General features: G+C 49.5%; 1 protein-coding gene across 13 annotated transcripts in view; it reads right to left on the reverse strand.

Annotated features, from left to right (window-relative positions):
- Positions 1-586: 586 nt before the first annotated feature.
- Positions 587-12,967, reverse strand: part of KIF1B (kinesin family member 1B) — a 144,673-nt gene continuing 132,292 nt past the window's right edge. For all 13 annotated transcript variants that reach the window (XM_078452443.2, XM_081796457.1, XM_078452446.2 and 10 more), the window contains 7 exons: positions 12,713-12,952; positions 11,137-11,208; positions 8,735-8,856; positions 6,546-6,695; positions 6,003-6,195; positions 5,677-5,795; positions 587-5,029 (listed from right to left, as the gene is read on the reverse strand). In XM_078452443.2, the coding sequence (XP_078308569.2) occupies positions 4,987-5,029; positions 5,677-5,795; positions 6,003-6,195; positions 6,546-6,695; positions 8,735-8,856; positions 11,137-11,208; positions 12,713-12,952 (939 nt within the window). In that variant the 3' untranslated portion in view covers positions 587-4,986. The remainder of the gene's footprint in view (positions 5,030-5,676; positions 5,796-6,002; positions 6,196-6,545; positions 6,696-8,734; positions 8,857-11,136; positions 11,209-12,712; positions 12,953-12,967) is intronic.

A 12,967-nucleotide genomic window follows, 5' to 3' on the forward strand; every position in this document is an offset into this window, starting at 1 on the left:
CCTCTCACCCCTCCTCACCCTCCCTCAGCTGCCATTTGCTCTGTCACTGGGCGCTCGACGTTACGCATTCCACACTCGTCACAAAGGTCCTTCCTCAAGGGTGCGGGAGTGCCAGGGCACGTTCAGTTTGCTGCTGAGTCATCACCTCCCACCACGGCATCACTGCCTTCCGCCTGAACGCTGCTTCTCCCCGCCCTGTCTGTCCGCGAACAACCAGCACAGGGGTCCCTGCTCATGCCCTGCTCCCAACGGGAATTCGTTAAATTAAGCACACGGGGTGAACAATTCACTTTCTCCCTCTAGAAAAACCACACCGCCACCGCAGAATCATTGGTAGGTATATAAACAGGAGCTTCGGGAGAACCCAGACAACACTCGGGAGGAAGGCACTTTCAGGGAAACGGCACAAAAAAATAGCACCGGGCTCTCTGATAACCCTACTTTGAACGATCAGAAAAGAACGTGTTGGTCACACCATGGTAACTTTTGGCCTAGAAAGGTCATATCTCTGCAAGTCCAGAAGAGAAATCTTAAGTAAATACCTTTCAAAGGATGCAAGAATAAATGCATGTCAGGAGCCTTCTGATGCACTGGTTGTACCTTTATTATTTTTACCTCGTTCACTAATAGTTCCGTGATGCAAGGTTACCATACACAGTTAGATAATGTCTGCATCGCACATCTAAGGCTATACAGCAAAAGAACGAGAATTAGTACAAATACAAGAACTATATTTACATTCTGTATACTCAAGCTCCAAACATCAGATCATATTTACATAATAAAACATGAAAATGAAAATCTGAAATTAATAATGTACATTGTTGCTAATGTGCTCAACTCCTTACTGGGGAGAGATCAGTTTGCAAAGTCTTGGTTCAAAAAGGCCACGTATGCTCCATGGGTTCTGTTGCAGCGCACGAGGATGGCGAGGAGAGACCCCGACAGGTGGCGCCTTGCACGCGAGCAGGCCGATGGACTCCTCGGGTGAACAGATGCCAGAATGTGCAGCCTGAAAAAAGGGAACTCGGACACACGGAGACGACACACAACAGCCAGGGTTTGGGAGGAGACCAACCTCCGCTCGGACCTTCTGAGCACAGCTTGTAACATGAAATTTGGATCAATTCTCATTCTTTCCGTTAAATGATCACAAGCTTTCCTAAGGTTTCATGGGGTTCAAATACGACTTTCATAAACGGCCTTTTGAACAACAGCAGCAGATAATCTCTCAGCTGACATTTCAATTTGCTAAGGAAGCACAAATCAATACGTTCCTGCTACATACAGTAAAGGTCTGGCCACACACGTGGGTGTATCGTCACTGGCCACAGTGGACAGCTGCAGTGCGTACGGGCCAGAGTCCTGTTTAAAATACATTCAGCAAACCTTCCACGAGCAGCAGCAGAATTAGTGTTTTCCTTTTAAGGAGCAGGTTAACAATCACATTTTAATAAGGGAACCCAAAGCAAAAACGAAGGACCCGAGTCCAAGAGACAAACGAGCGAGCCCTGATCCTGTCCTGGAGACCCGTGTGGAACACAGCACGAGGAAACGGAGAGTACCGATAGCTGCCACACGCTGGGTCATCCGCTCTTTTCCAGTCCAATGTGCAATTAATTACAGCACTATAAATATACATATACCTTACAAAATTAAATATCCCTGTAAATTAGAACAAGCAGCAGGCAACAAAGTCTTTGCTTTGAAATATGTGCCAGGAGAAGTCATTTTAATTTTAGAGCCTTAAAGACCTTGCACAATGATTTTACCTTATCCCTTCATCTTAAAAGAGCTGAAAAAAAAATCCATCAAAAATAGGAGTAGTTGTTTAAGTTCTATGCAGCTGAAGGGAAAAGAAAAGTAAAACAATAGTGGTCGTTTAGTGGGGGGTGGGGGGGTGGGAATCGCTTCCCTTCCCCTCACAGTGAGCGCTCGAGCACTGTAACGACGTGCTGGGATCTGGGCGCCCACCACCCAAGCTGCCAGCAGCGGCCCTTCCCCACGCCCCTGGCTGTGTGCACGGCTGGCTGGCCCTGCACGGCCTGGCCCGAGAGCTGGCTGACCCCCAGGCAGGCACAGAGGGGAAGAGGCTGTGGGTCCCGGTTTGGTGTGGGCTGTGAGGCCGAATTTTGCTTTGGCAGGAGAAAGGAGGGTGGGGAAGGAGGAGAAGAGAGGATTACTTCTAACTGGAACTCATTTCTCCTTAATTTGCATAAGAGCTTTTTCTGTTGTTTTTTTTTTTTTTTTTTTGCTTGTTTAAAAGAATGCTTTAGGGAAAAAAACCCACAAAAGAAACCCCTTACTTAAAAGGTAGTTTCCTTAAATACTAATATTAATATCATCTTAAGTATCAACTTTCCTGCCACCGTGGCTTCAGCTAAAGCCTCGTAAGTAGCTCCTGCCATAAATGCTCTCTCAGCTTCACAGGAGGGATGCACCTACCCAGAAAGAGAACATTAATCCCGAAACTGTTGCAACTCGGTCTGAAAACGGGCCGCTGGAAGAAGAGGGGCCACCAATAAGGGCTGTCCTCAGATGGAGGGAAGCATACCTGCCTGAGACCGTGCGGGCCGCGCACGTCCTGCTTCCTCAGGAGGCCCTCTTACCCGGGGGGTGTCACGAACGGTCCGGTCCTACCTGTCTTAATACCCGACACCTCCAAAGCAAAGACTTTCCAAGCCAGTTTTGTTTTGAGTTAGAAGAAAAACCGAACGTCATTTCAGTTTGTCACATGATTTTACTCTCCCTCAGCCCTCCCCACCTCCCTCTGTCACAGATCCAGGGCCCTCTGTCAGACTCTGTGACAAACAGCAGTGGCACCTGTGACTTCGCTAAAAGTCATCTTCCAACTTCATCATTTCCCTGCAACCGGATTTCATTCCAGTCCAGAAGCTGTCTCTAAGCACCGACAGGTCCTGGATTTGAGTATACACCAGAAGGGCATACCGTGCCCATTAGACGATGAAGGAACCCCTAACTACATTAAAAATCTCACACACCGCTTAGAAAACAAGTAACATCACAGTTAATGACCTATGTTTAAGGAGAGGAAAAAAGTTAAAAACCTACTGTAGAGTTTTTATTGATCACTTTTCAGCTAAGGTCACCGCCTGCGATTTCTATCCTTTCTTTTAAGCTCACCACGATTCACTTTTCCTCCCCTTGGCAAGGCAATTGTACCGAAGCTGGGAGACCTGTTCTCAGAGACGAGCCCAACCGGGAAGTCAGGAGCAAGGGTCTGTGGCCGACGTGCTGCCCGGCTCTGGTCCACAGCACCAACCGTGCACCAGCCCCTGCCCCCGTCCTGCCTGACGCAGACAGTCGGCCGGACCCCACAGAGTCGGCAATTCGCGGCTGGGGGCCCTCAGTCTCCACGAGGTGGGAGAGGGCAGCTACTTTCCTGAGCGCCCGAGGGGTGGTCAGAGCTTCGCGTGAGGGAGGTAAGAAGGATGGTACAAAACACCCCAGGTCAACTGGCAAAGCAGCTGGAGTAACCCGGAGGCCTTCTCTTCCCCAGCTCGTTCCTAGAAAACGTAACTTTAACTGGCAGCGGAAAGAGAAAGAGTATCTATCTTCTTCCATGATGGCTTCTGGATGCAGACGACCCTGATCCATCAGGGAAGGAGATGGGCAGCAGCGAGCTTCCTCCTTCCTCCTCCGGCAGTATTTCCACATCCGACAAACATGACCAAGGAGGAGAGGCCAGGCGGATGCAGCAGCCAACCACTGGGGCCGTGGCTCAGGCGCACCTCCTCCCTGCCCCCGGATGTCCTCTTGTTTTGTTTTAGTGGTGGGAAGGGAGTGGTTTTAATCCTGGGATCCAGAAGGCAAAGCCTGCCGTGTCTGCGTATTTATGATTACAGGGGGGAGAAGCATTACCGAAAGTATTTTCAACTTGACAAGGATCATTGAAAATGCCCAGGAGTCAGAGGGAGGCTTCGCGTCTACACTTGAAGTTACGCTTGTTCGATCAAAGGGAGCTACAAGGATCACAAGGTCCCTGCTCGGCGTCACCATACTTATGATGGGAACAGTGACCCCCAGAAGGTGAGTCGCTCCCCCCTTGTGGATCATTGGTGTATGACGCTGCACTAATTCCAAACTGTACCACCAGCACTAATTAATGCCAAGAAGAGAAATGAGAAATTCTGAGAGAAAAACAGTTCACAGGAATCCTGCTCTGAGGAACTGCTCTCATCCTACCGTCCGTCCGCCTTCATGAGCTGTTGCCAGATCCCACGGTCCTCTCAACCGTGCTGGCAATATCCTTGGCTTTTCCCTTCCCGCTGTTCCAGGCCTGCTACAAAGTCCTCCCTTCTCTCTTCCACTAAAAGAAAACCGCACAGCTACATTCTAACGAAGCTCCAATTTCAGAGAACACACCTGTGCCATTTCCAAGCTCACTACAACCTTTTCCCCGAACGGAAAATGCAGGGATTAGCAACGGCAAAAGGAGAGGGAAGGGGAAAAGGTAAGTTTTTTCCTTTTAGGTTTAAAAAAATGCCAGATGTTTCCTCCCTTAGTCTCTGAAGCCACCCCCCCAAAATTAAAGTGATATCACAAATAGAGAAAAGAAAAAAAGGTATTGTGTTGTCTTAAAAAACAGACCAAGATATCCAAAGACAGCAGTACAGACATCACAGGTGGTCATATGGGGACCCATCATACAAAAGGAAGCCAAAAGTCACGAAAAAATAATTTGGAGATTCACCGGAGCCCTTCTGGGTCGTTTGTGTTTGTTCATTTGTTTTTCTCCCTTTTGTTAGGCCACGTGCTATTACCACGATTCTCAGCACAGGAAAAAAGAAGGATACAAAGCAACGGAGACGGGGACCAGAAGAGCGAGAAAGAGTGTTGACAGGAGGGAAAGCAGTTACGCCACAGGCTTACACACGAGAGGGGCCGTCAAGAATCACAGAGAAAAGTGAGGGGCAACACTGACTTTATCTCTCGAAGGCGAGTGAGGGCGCTCGGCAGAGTCACTTAGTACTTCGGTTCGCTCGGGCACCTGCGGGACAGTTTCGACCTACAGGTGACAGAGGGAAAGGAGGTTAGAAAGCTGGATGCAGACGACCGTCTCCTCACAGGTCTCTTTCCTCTGCGGTTCCCTCCTTGAGCTTCTGCCCTCCCCTCCGGCAGCCAAGACCCAGGTCTCCAGACTCCCCGAATAAGCAGGCTAAGCTGTGGTCTTCCCCATTCTGGGGCCCCCGGACACACGCCCCTCACAAGCTCAGAGGCTTGATCACAGGGCGGAATTCTGGGACACCTTGAAGGTTCTCACCACCTTCCCTTGACTCAGTCCCACGGACCCCAGCTGCAGACCCCTTCAGAACGAAAAGTCAAGGGGCGCCTGGCTGGCTCAGTGGGTGGAGCATGGGACTCTTGACCTCGGGGCTGTGAGTTCAAGCCCCACGCTGGGTGTAGAGATTATTTAAAAAAAAATAAACCTTAAAAAAAAAAGTCAAAGCAGGGCATTAACTGGGTACAGATGTGACCAGGTCCTCTTAGCCATTCAGGACACCAGGAGGCACCACCATCCCATAACTACACTCGACGTTGCCCTCCTTCCTCTATTTTCAACCTACTTTTGGGGAACAAGACTTCCTTCTCAGTTTACATTGATGTCACTGGGGCCAAAAGCCAGGAGAAGAAGGAAACACGAGGACTTCTTACCGTATCGTGCCAGCAAGCAGTGGGTTAAAGGCATACAACCAGTCGTTCATGTCTTTGTCATTGAGAGCCTGTAGAAGGACCCCACGGTGCTTCGTGCATACAGCAAAGATGTTAGGTGTCTGAAAGAGACATGGGTAAGTGGAAAAGTTACGATGGCTGCTGACAATGGGAACCACCCTGCCATATCACAGGTGCCCAGCACTTCATATTGAAGGTTCAGAGAGACCGGACGCATAGGAGAGATGCCACAGCACACAACAGAGAGTTCGGAACTCAGCAGGGAAGGGCCGACGGTGGCAATAAAAAGCCAAGAGAGCAGGACTGACCTTCACCATGGCCTGCTGGTCCTCACTGTATTCCACCTGTGCTGTGGACAGGTTAATGATGCCACGCTCCACTGGGTCTTTGTCGCTGTTATAGATGAAGACATAAGGGCGACGGACCACGACGAAATGTTTAGCCCAGTTGCTATAAAGCGGTTCCTTGAAATGCAGGTATCCTTTCTTAGAGACCACTGAGCTAAAAAGGACAGTACAAGAGAGGTTAGTTTCTCACAAAAAGAAAGGAATCATGGCCCGAGGACCATGAAAATATGTCTCACCTGGACCTAGTCCCTATAATGAACAAAAGAGGCAAAAGATCGCTTTGGCCTAGAATCTTCTCCGCTGAAGTAATACTGCAAAACAGCATAAAGCAGCACCATAGCAGATGCCTTGCAAGACACAGGCGAGCAGGATCCCAGCCCAGCTCTCTCCTCCCGGATTCCATTGGCATTAGACGGTAACATTCACCTCACGTACAAGAGCAGAGAGTAAATTACTGCTGATTTCTTTCTTATACCTGGCACCCCTGGGCAATACAGTACTCACCCTGGTCTAATTTCTTCAATATCTGGAACAAGATTGAGAAATTCATTTTTTCCTGCGCGGGCCAAATAGGGTGTTTCCACAGTTGGGACAATCTGAAACTGTTCAAATTCTGGGCAGGGACTAGAGGCCCGGGAATTGGCTTCTGGGGTCCTTTAAAAGAGAGAGGGGTTAGGGGAAACAAGGAGCTTCAGCAAGGTCAATCCATAATGTGCACAACCCCCTCACCAGGAGGAACGACACCTCCCTCAACAGCAGGGGCCTTGCAAACATCAGCTCCAGAGAGCTCGGCTGAGAAGACAAGCTGCTGTTAGGAAGTTAATTCCAAATTCAACTGGGGTCATCCTTCAGAAGCTACGAAAGCCACCACCAAATCACACAGTCCCTCTTCCTACTCTGAAGCCCTCTGAACAGAAGCGTCTTGGGCATGACCTCCATTCCCTTACATGTTTCTCTTTAGTCCCAAGGTCACAACTAGGGCAGTGGTCCTCAAAGTGCAGTCCCTGACCGGAGGCATCAACCTCACCTGGGAACTTGGTAGAAATTCAGTCTCGGGGCTCCGAGCCAGATGTACAGAATCAGAAATGCTGAGTGGAGTTCAGCCACCTGCACTTTTTAACAAGCCTCCCCAGTGATGCCGACGCGCACTAACGTCTGCGAACCGCTGCTCTAAGGGGCTGGCAGAGAGCACGCAAGCGGGAAGAAAGACCCGGCAGAGCGGAGCTGCAGCGCCGAGCTGGCCCGGTCAGGACAGTTACGGGAGGACTTCCTGTGCTCTGCGCTGTGACTTGTCATCGCAGAGCAGCCTAGCCTAATGACGTGTATCCCACCAATTCTACAATTTCTGGACACTTCACCACTTCTCGAGTCGGGATGCGCCTTGCAGCTGACGACGGGTCACATTTTAAGTAGCGGTGCTTTTTCTCTCTCAGTGGCACATAAAATAATGTGTTATAGTTGATGACACCCTCAATTTAATTAAATTGCCTGGCTGTGTTACTTTCTCTGCCACGGTCAACTGTGGCAGTGCTGGTGTGGCAGGACAGGCAGCTGGATGGTACCAGGAGGGCTCTCTGACAGGTGAGCACGGTGAACGGAGACGGGCAAAGGAGTTTGATGGTGAGTTGCAAACGAGCGATTACAGTGATGATTCACAGAATCTAGACTACATTTGTCTCTATTGTTGTTATCAACACGTTTCACTGTGTCATCAAAATACTTTTTCCAAAGTAGTTTCAAACTGCTTTCCCCACGATGAGGCTTCCTCTGTCTGACAAGATTCGGGAGCCTGGCAAGGGTGGGCATGGAAGGCCAAAATGAGCAGAGAGGGATTCAGAGGAGGAACCAAAGGTTTTTGTGCAGAAAGCTGCCGGGGCATGATGTGAGAAGGAGCAGGAGCGTCTCCCCAGGACTGGGATATCCAGAAAAGGCTCCCACATCCTTCTGAGTACTGCCGAGAGGGATGGTCCTGCCCTCAGCTGAGCACCACTGAGCTCTAGGAAGGCTGGAACTTCCCCTGGTTCTGAAATTAGCTTCTCTCAGTGAAGTCTGGATACTGGCTTTTTATTTATTTATTTTTTAGGTTGATATTTATTTATTTTTAGTAGTCTCTACTACCAATGTGGGGCTCAAACTCACGACCCCAAGATCAAGAGTTATATCCTCCACCAACTGAGCCAGCCAGGCACCCCTTTCATTTTTTTTATCAAAAAAATTTTTTTAAACGTTTATATACTTATTTTCTAGGTGTTTAATTATTCTCTCTGCAGGGGCAGAGAGAGGAGGAGACACAGAATCTGAAACAGGCTCCAGGCTCTGAGTTGTCAGCACAGAGCCTGATGTGGGCCTCAAACCCATGAACTGCGAGATCATGACCTGAGCCAAAGTCGGATATGCAACTGACTGAGCCACCCAGGCGCCCCTAAAAAAATTTTTTTTAATGTTTATTTATTTTTGAGAGAGAAGAGAGTGGGAGAGAGAGAGACAGAGTGTGAATGGGGTAGGGCCAGAGAGAGAGGGAGACACAGAATCTGAAGCAGGCTCTAGGCTCTGAGCTGTCAGCACAGAGCCCCATGCGGGGCTCGAACTCATGAGCTGTGAGATCATGACCTGAGCCCAAGTCAGATACTTAATCAACCGAGCCACCCAGGAACCCCTTATTTATTTTTTCAAAAGCAAACGAGGGTACTTACTTCTGCTCCTGAGAGTTGCTCCGAGCTTCTACCAGAGAAGGGCAGGTGGAGGAGGGAGTGAGGGTGGCGCTGCTGAAGCTGGACACGGACGGATCCCGTCCGAGAGGAGAGATATCAGACAGCTGGAGGCAAACACAAGACAGCGAGTGAGATTCGCTGGGAAAACAGAACGCCCCTGCAGTGAGGAGCTGTGATATAGATGTATATATATGTACGTATTTTTTTCAAGACTTACAAATACGGTATGGCCTGAGTGTCACAACAGGAATCATTTACAAAAGAGGCAAGGCTGGCTTTTTCTTTTGTGACTGTCCTCCTGCATTCAGTAAATGACCCTGTCTCTAGGAGCCCAGCACTTAGAACAACAGATTCTAAGAATATGGCAGAGGCCCCGCCCTGCTGGCGCTTCCATTCTAAGTGGAGAAGGCAGACAACAAACAAATCCACGAACACTCTGAGAAGCGTCAGGTAGTCCTACGATCCAGCGGTTCTACTACTGACTATTTACCCAAGGAAAATGAAAACACTAATTCAAAGAGATATATGCACGCCTCTGCTCACTGTAGCATCATCTACACTAGCCAAGATATGGAAGCGACTCAAGTGTCTGTCAGTAGATGAACGGGTAAAGAAGACATTGTACGTATACACAATGCAGTATATACACAATGCACTCCACAAAAATGAATGACGTCTTGCCGTTTGTGACAAGATGGATGGACCTGGAGGGTACTATGCTAAGGGAAATACGACAGAGAAAGACAAATACCATGTAATTTGACTTATACGTGGACCTAAAAAACAAAAAACAAAACAAACGGATTCTTAAATACAGAGAACAAACCGGGGGGAGGTGGGTGAGGGGATGGGTGAAACAGATGACGGGGATTAAGAGGTACAGGCTTCCAGTTATAAAATAAATAAGGGGCGCCTGGGTGGTCAGTCGGTTGAGCATCCAACTTCGGCTCAGGTCATGATCCTGCGGTTCACAGGTTGGGACCCCACATTGGGCTCTGTGCTGACAGCTCAGAGCCTGGAACCTGCTTCGGATTTTTTGTCTCCCTCTCTCTCTGCCCCTCCTCAGGGCGCACACTCTCTCTCTCTCTCTCTCTCTCTCTCTCAAAAATAAATAAACATTAAAAAAATAAATAAACAGGGGCGCCTGGGTGGCTTAGTTGGTTAAGCATGCAACTTCAGCTCAGGTCATGATGTCAGGGCTCATGGATTCGAGCCCTGCGTCGGGCTCTGTGCTGATGGCTCAGAGCCTGGAGGCTGCTTTGGATTCTGTGTTTCCCTCTCTCTGTGTCCCCTCCCCTGCTTGCACTCTGCCTCTCTCTTAAAAAATAGAGATTAAAAAAATTGTTTTTTACTTTTTTTTTTTTAATGTTTTTATTTTTGAGACAGAGAGAGACAGAGCATGAGCAGGGGAGGGGCAGAGAGAGGGAGACACAGAATCCGAAGCAGGCTCTAGGCTCTGAGCTGTCAGCACAGAGCCCGATGTGGGGCTCGAACTCACGGCCTGTGAGATCATGACCTGAGCTGAAGTGGGACGCTTAACCGACTGAGCCACCCAGGCGCCCCCCAAAAAAATTTTTTTAATAAGTAAAATAAATAAGTCACAGAGATGACAAGTACAACACAGAGAATACAGTCAATGATGCCGTAATGATATCCTATAGTGACAGATGGGGACTATACTTATTATAATCACGGTGAGCACTGAGTGATGTACAGAATTATTCAATCACTAAGTTGTACACCTGAAGCTACTATAACACTGTATGTCAATTATACTTCAATAAAAAAAACGTCAGATAGCGGTAAGTGCTACAGCAAAAAATAAACCAAGGAAAGAGGTCAGAAAGTTTCGGGACCTGTTGGCTTTACACAGGGTGGTTAAGGAGTCGATATCTGAGCAGAAAGATGAAAAAGATAAGGGAGCCTATCATGGGCACATCTGGAAGAAGACTATTCCAAGGGAAGGGACAGCGAGGGTGTAAAGATCTGCTATAGGCAGGAATGAAGCTGGCATGTCTAAGGAACAGCAAAAAAGGTCAAAGTGACTAGAACAGAGTGGATGCTGGAGAGGCTCTTTAAAGTGTTCACCTCAGTCTTTGTCAAAAGCAACAACATTATGCCGCCAAGAACCTCAGGACCTCTAGTGTCCTGCCTTGCAGTGACGTACCAGCCCCTAAATGATCTTCCCTGAGGGATTTGGGGAAAAGCCAAAACGTTTCCCATCTGATTAACACCCTAAGAGACACCGGGGAGTACTCGTATCTTCAAAAGTCAGTGCTCTGACTCTAAAAAATGAAGATATGTCCTACATCCTCAAACACGATGCTACACCCATCTGAAGGCACCTAAAAGCAGGGAGACCCGGAGAGGAGATCTGAGCTCACCTTACAGTCACTGATGCTGCCATGCAGCTGGCTGAATTCCCGGTTGAAAGTGTGCGTGAGAAGTTGCAGGCACTGGGGACAGAAAGGCACGTGTAAGTTTCAGTGGTTAAATGAAGCCCTGGGTGCGAGGCAGGAAGAGAAAATAACAGGCCTAAGACACACAGTGGGGCTCAGGTGCTGACCAAATGGCTCCAGAAATTAAATACGAATACAGCAAGGGAAGCCTGGCATACGTCTAACAAAGAAGATAAATTCAGTGGATTAAAAAAGCCATTCTCAGGACCACAAAAATGAATGGCTGCCACCACCACAGTTTAGAGCAACAGCTCCCCTTCCGACTTGTCCCCGTACTAGAAGGCGTGGAGACCTCTGGATGGAAGTATTTTCTTAAATTTTTTTTTTTTTCCAACGTTTTTTATTTATTTTTGGGACAGAGAGAGACAGAGCATGAACGGGGGAGGGGCAGAGAGAGAGAGGGAGACACAGAATCGGAAACAGGCTCCAGGCTCCGAGCCATCAGCCCAGCGCCTGACGCGGGGCTCAGAGCCTGACGCGGGGCTCGAACTCACAGACCGTGAGATCGTGACCTGGCTGAAGTCGGACGCTTAACCGACTGCGCCACCCAGGCGCCCCTTTTTTTAAAATTTTTTTTTTCCAACGTTTTTTATTTATTTTTGGGACAGAGAGAGACAGAGCATGAACGGGGGAGGGGCAGAGAGAGAGAGGGAGACACAGAATCGGAAACAGGCTCCAGGCTCCGAGCCAAGTATTTTCTTAAACCAACCAGAAGGCCATTCGGTTATTGAAACAACAAGACAGCCCCCCGCCCCGGCCCCCACCATCTCTCTATTCCACTGTTGGCCAGTTGCCCAGGCTCCATATGCCTGGGAGTCATCCTCGACGACCCCTCCGCCCTCTCCCACCCCACCCAGGCAACAAGGGGGGCTGATTCCACCTCCCCGGTGTCTCTTCCGTGTCTGCTCTTCCTCCTCACCCTGCGGCCTCTGGCCTCAGCTGAGACCCGCACCGTCTCTATCTGGAACACCGTGCTAACGAGCTCTTTGTGCCTCTAGTCTCTCGTCGCCACAAACCCACCTTCTCTATTGCTGCCACGGGAGTCTTCCTAAAACAGGAATACTTGCTTAAAATATTTCCGCATCACCCCAGGACCCTCTGAACTCTATTCCAGTCCACAGACCCTGCCAGGTCTGGTCCTGTCCCATGTCTCCGACTCCATCTCCTGCCTCTGCCCACATCGCCCGCGTGATTCCCCAGCGCTGACGGTACAGCACACGAGGCTCCCTCTGGCGCAGACTTTCAAGGTCAGCTCACCGGCGCCAGCCCGCGGAGGCCCCCTCCTCTGGCTCCCCCAGGTTCCAGACACACACCTCCATCACACACGTGTCACCCGGTTCCCTGGGAGCTCAGTACGGGTAGAAACTGAGTCTTATTCTACCTTCCCAGCTAGCACAGGCCTCGAAACAGAGGCCCTCAAGGGTGGTGGAAAATGAAAACTCCAGCTGGCTCACGGGGTCTCACGGGGGAAAATGCTCAGCAAAGAGAAAGGGGGTCACACCTTGGTAGCCAGCTCCTTCTCTCGATCCACCAGGCTTTCGATGTCCGTGGAGTCGTAGCCGCTGCTCTCGCTGGGGGTGATGGCACTTTCAAAGGTGGTGGTAGAGATCTGAGAGGAGATGCTGGTGGAGGTGCTGAGGGTCCCACTGCTGAGGCTGGGGGACAGTGAGTCACTCAGGGATTTGGGGATGTTGTCACCAAGTCTCTCACGCAGCAGCAGGAAGTGGCGAGTTTTCTCCACCTAAGAAGGTCAACA

Source organism: Panthera onca, chromosome C1 (genome assembly GCF_046562875.1).
Source record: "Panthera onca isolate mPanOnc1 chromosome C1, mPanOnc1 haplotype 2, whole genome shotgun sequence".
NCBI classification, from domain to species: domain Eukaryota; kingdom Metazoa; phylum Chordata; class Mammalia; order Carnivora; family Felidae; genus Panthera; species Panthera onca.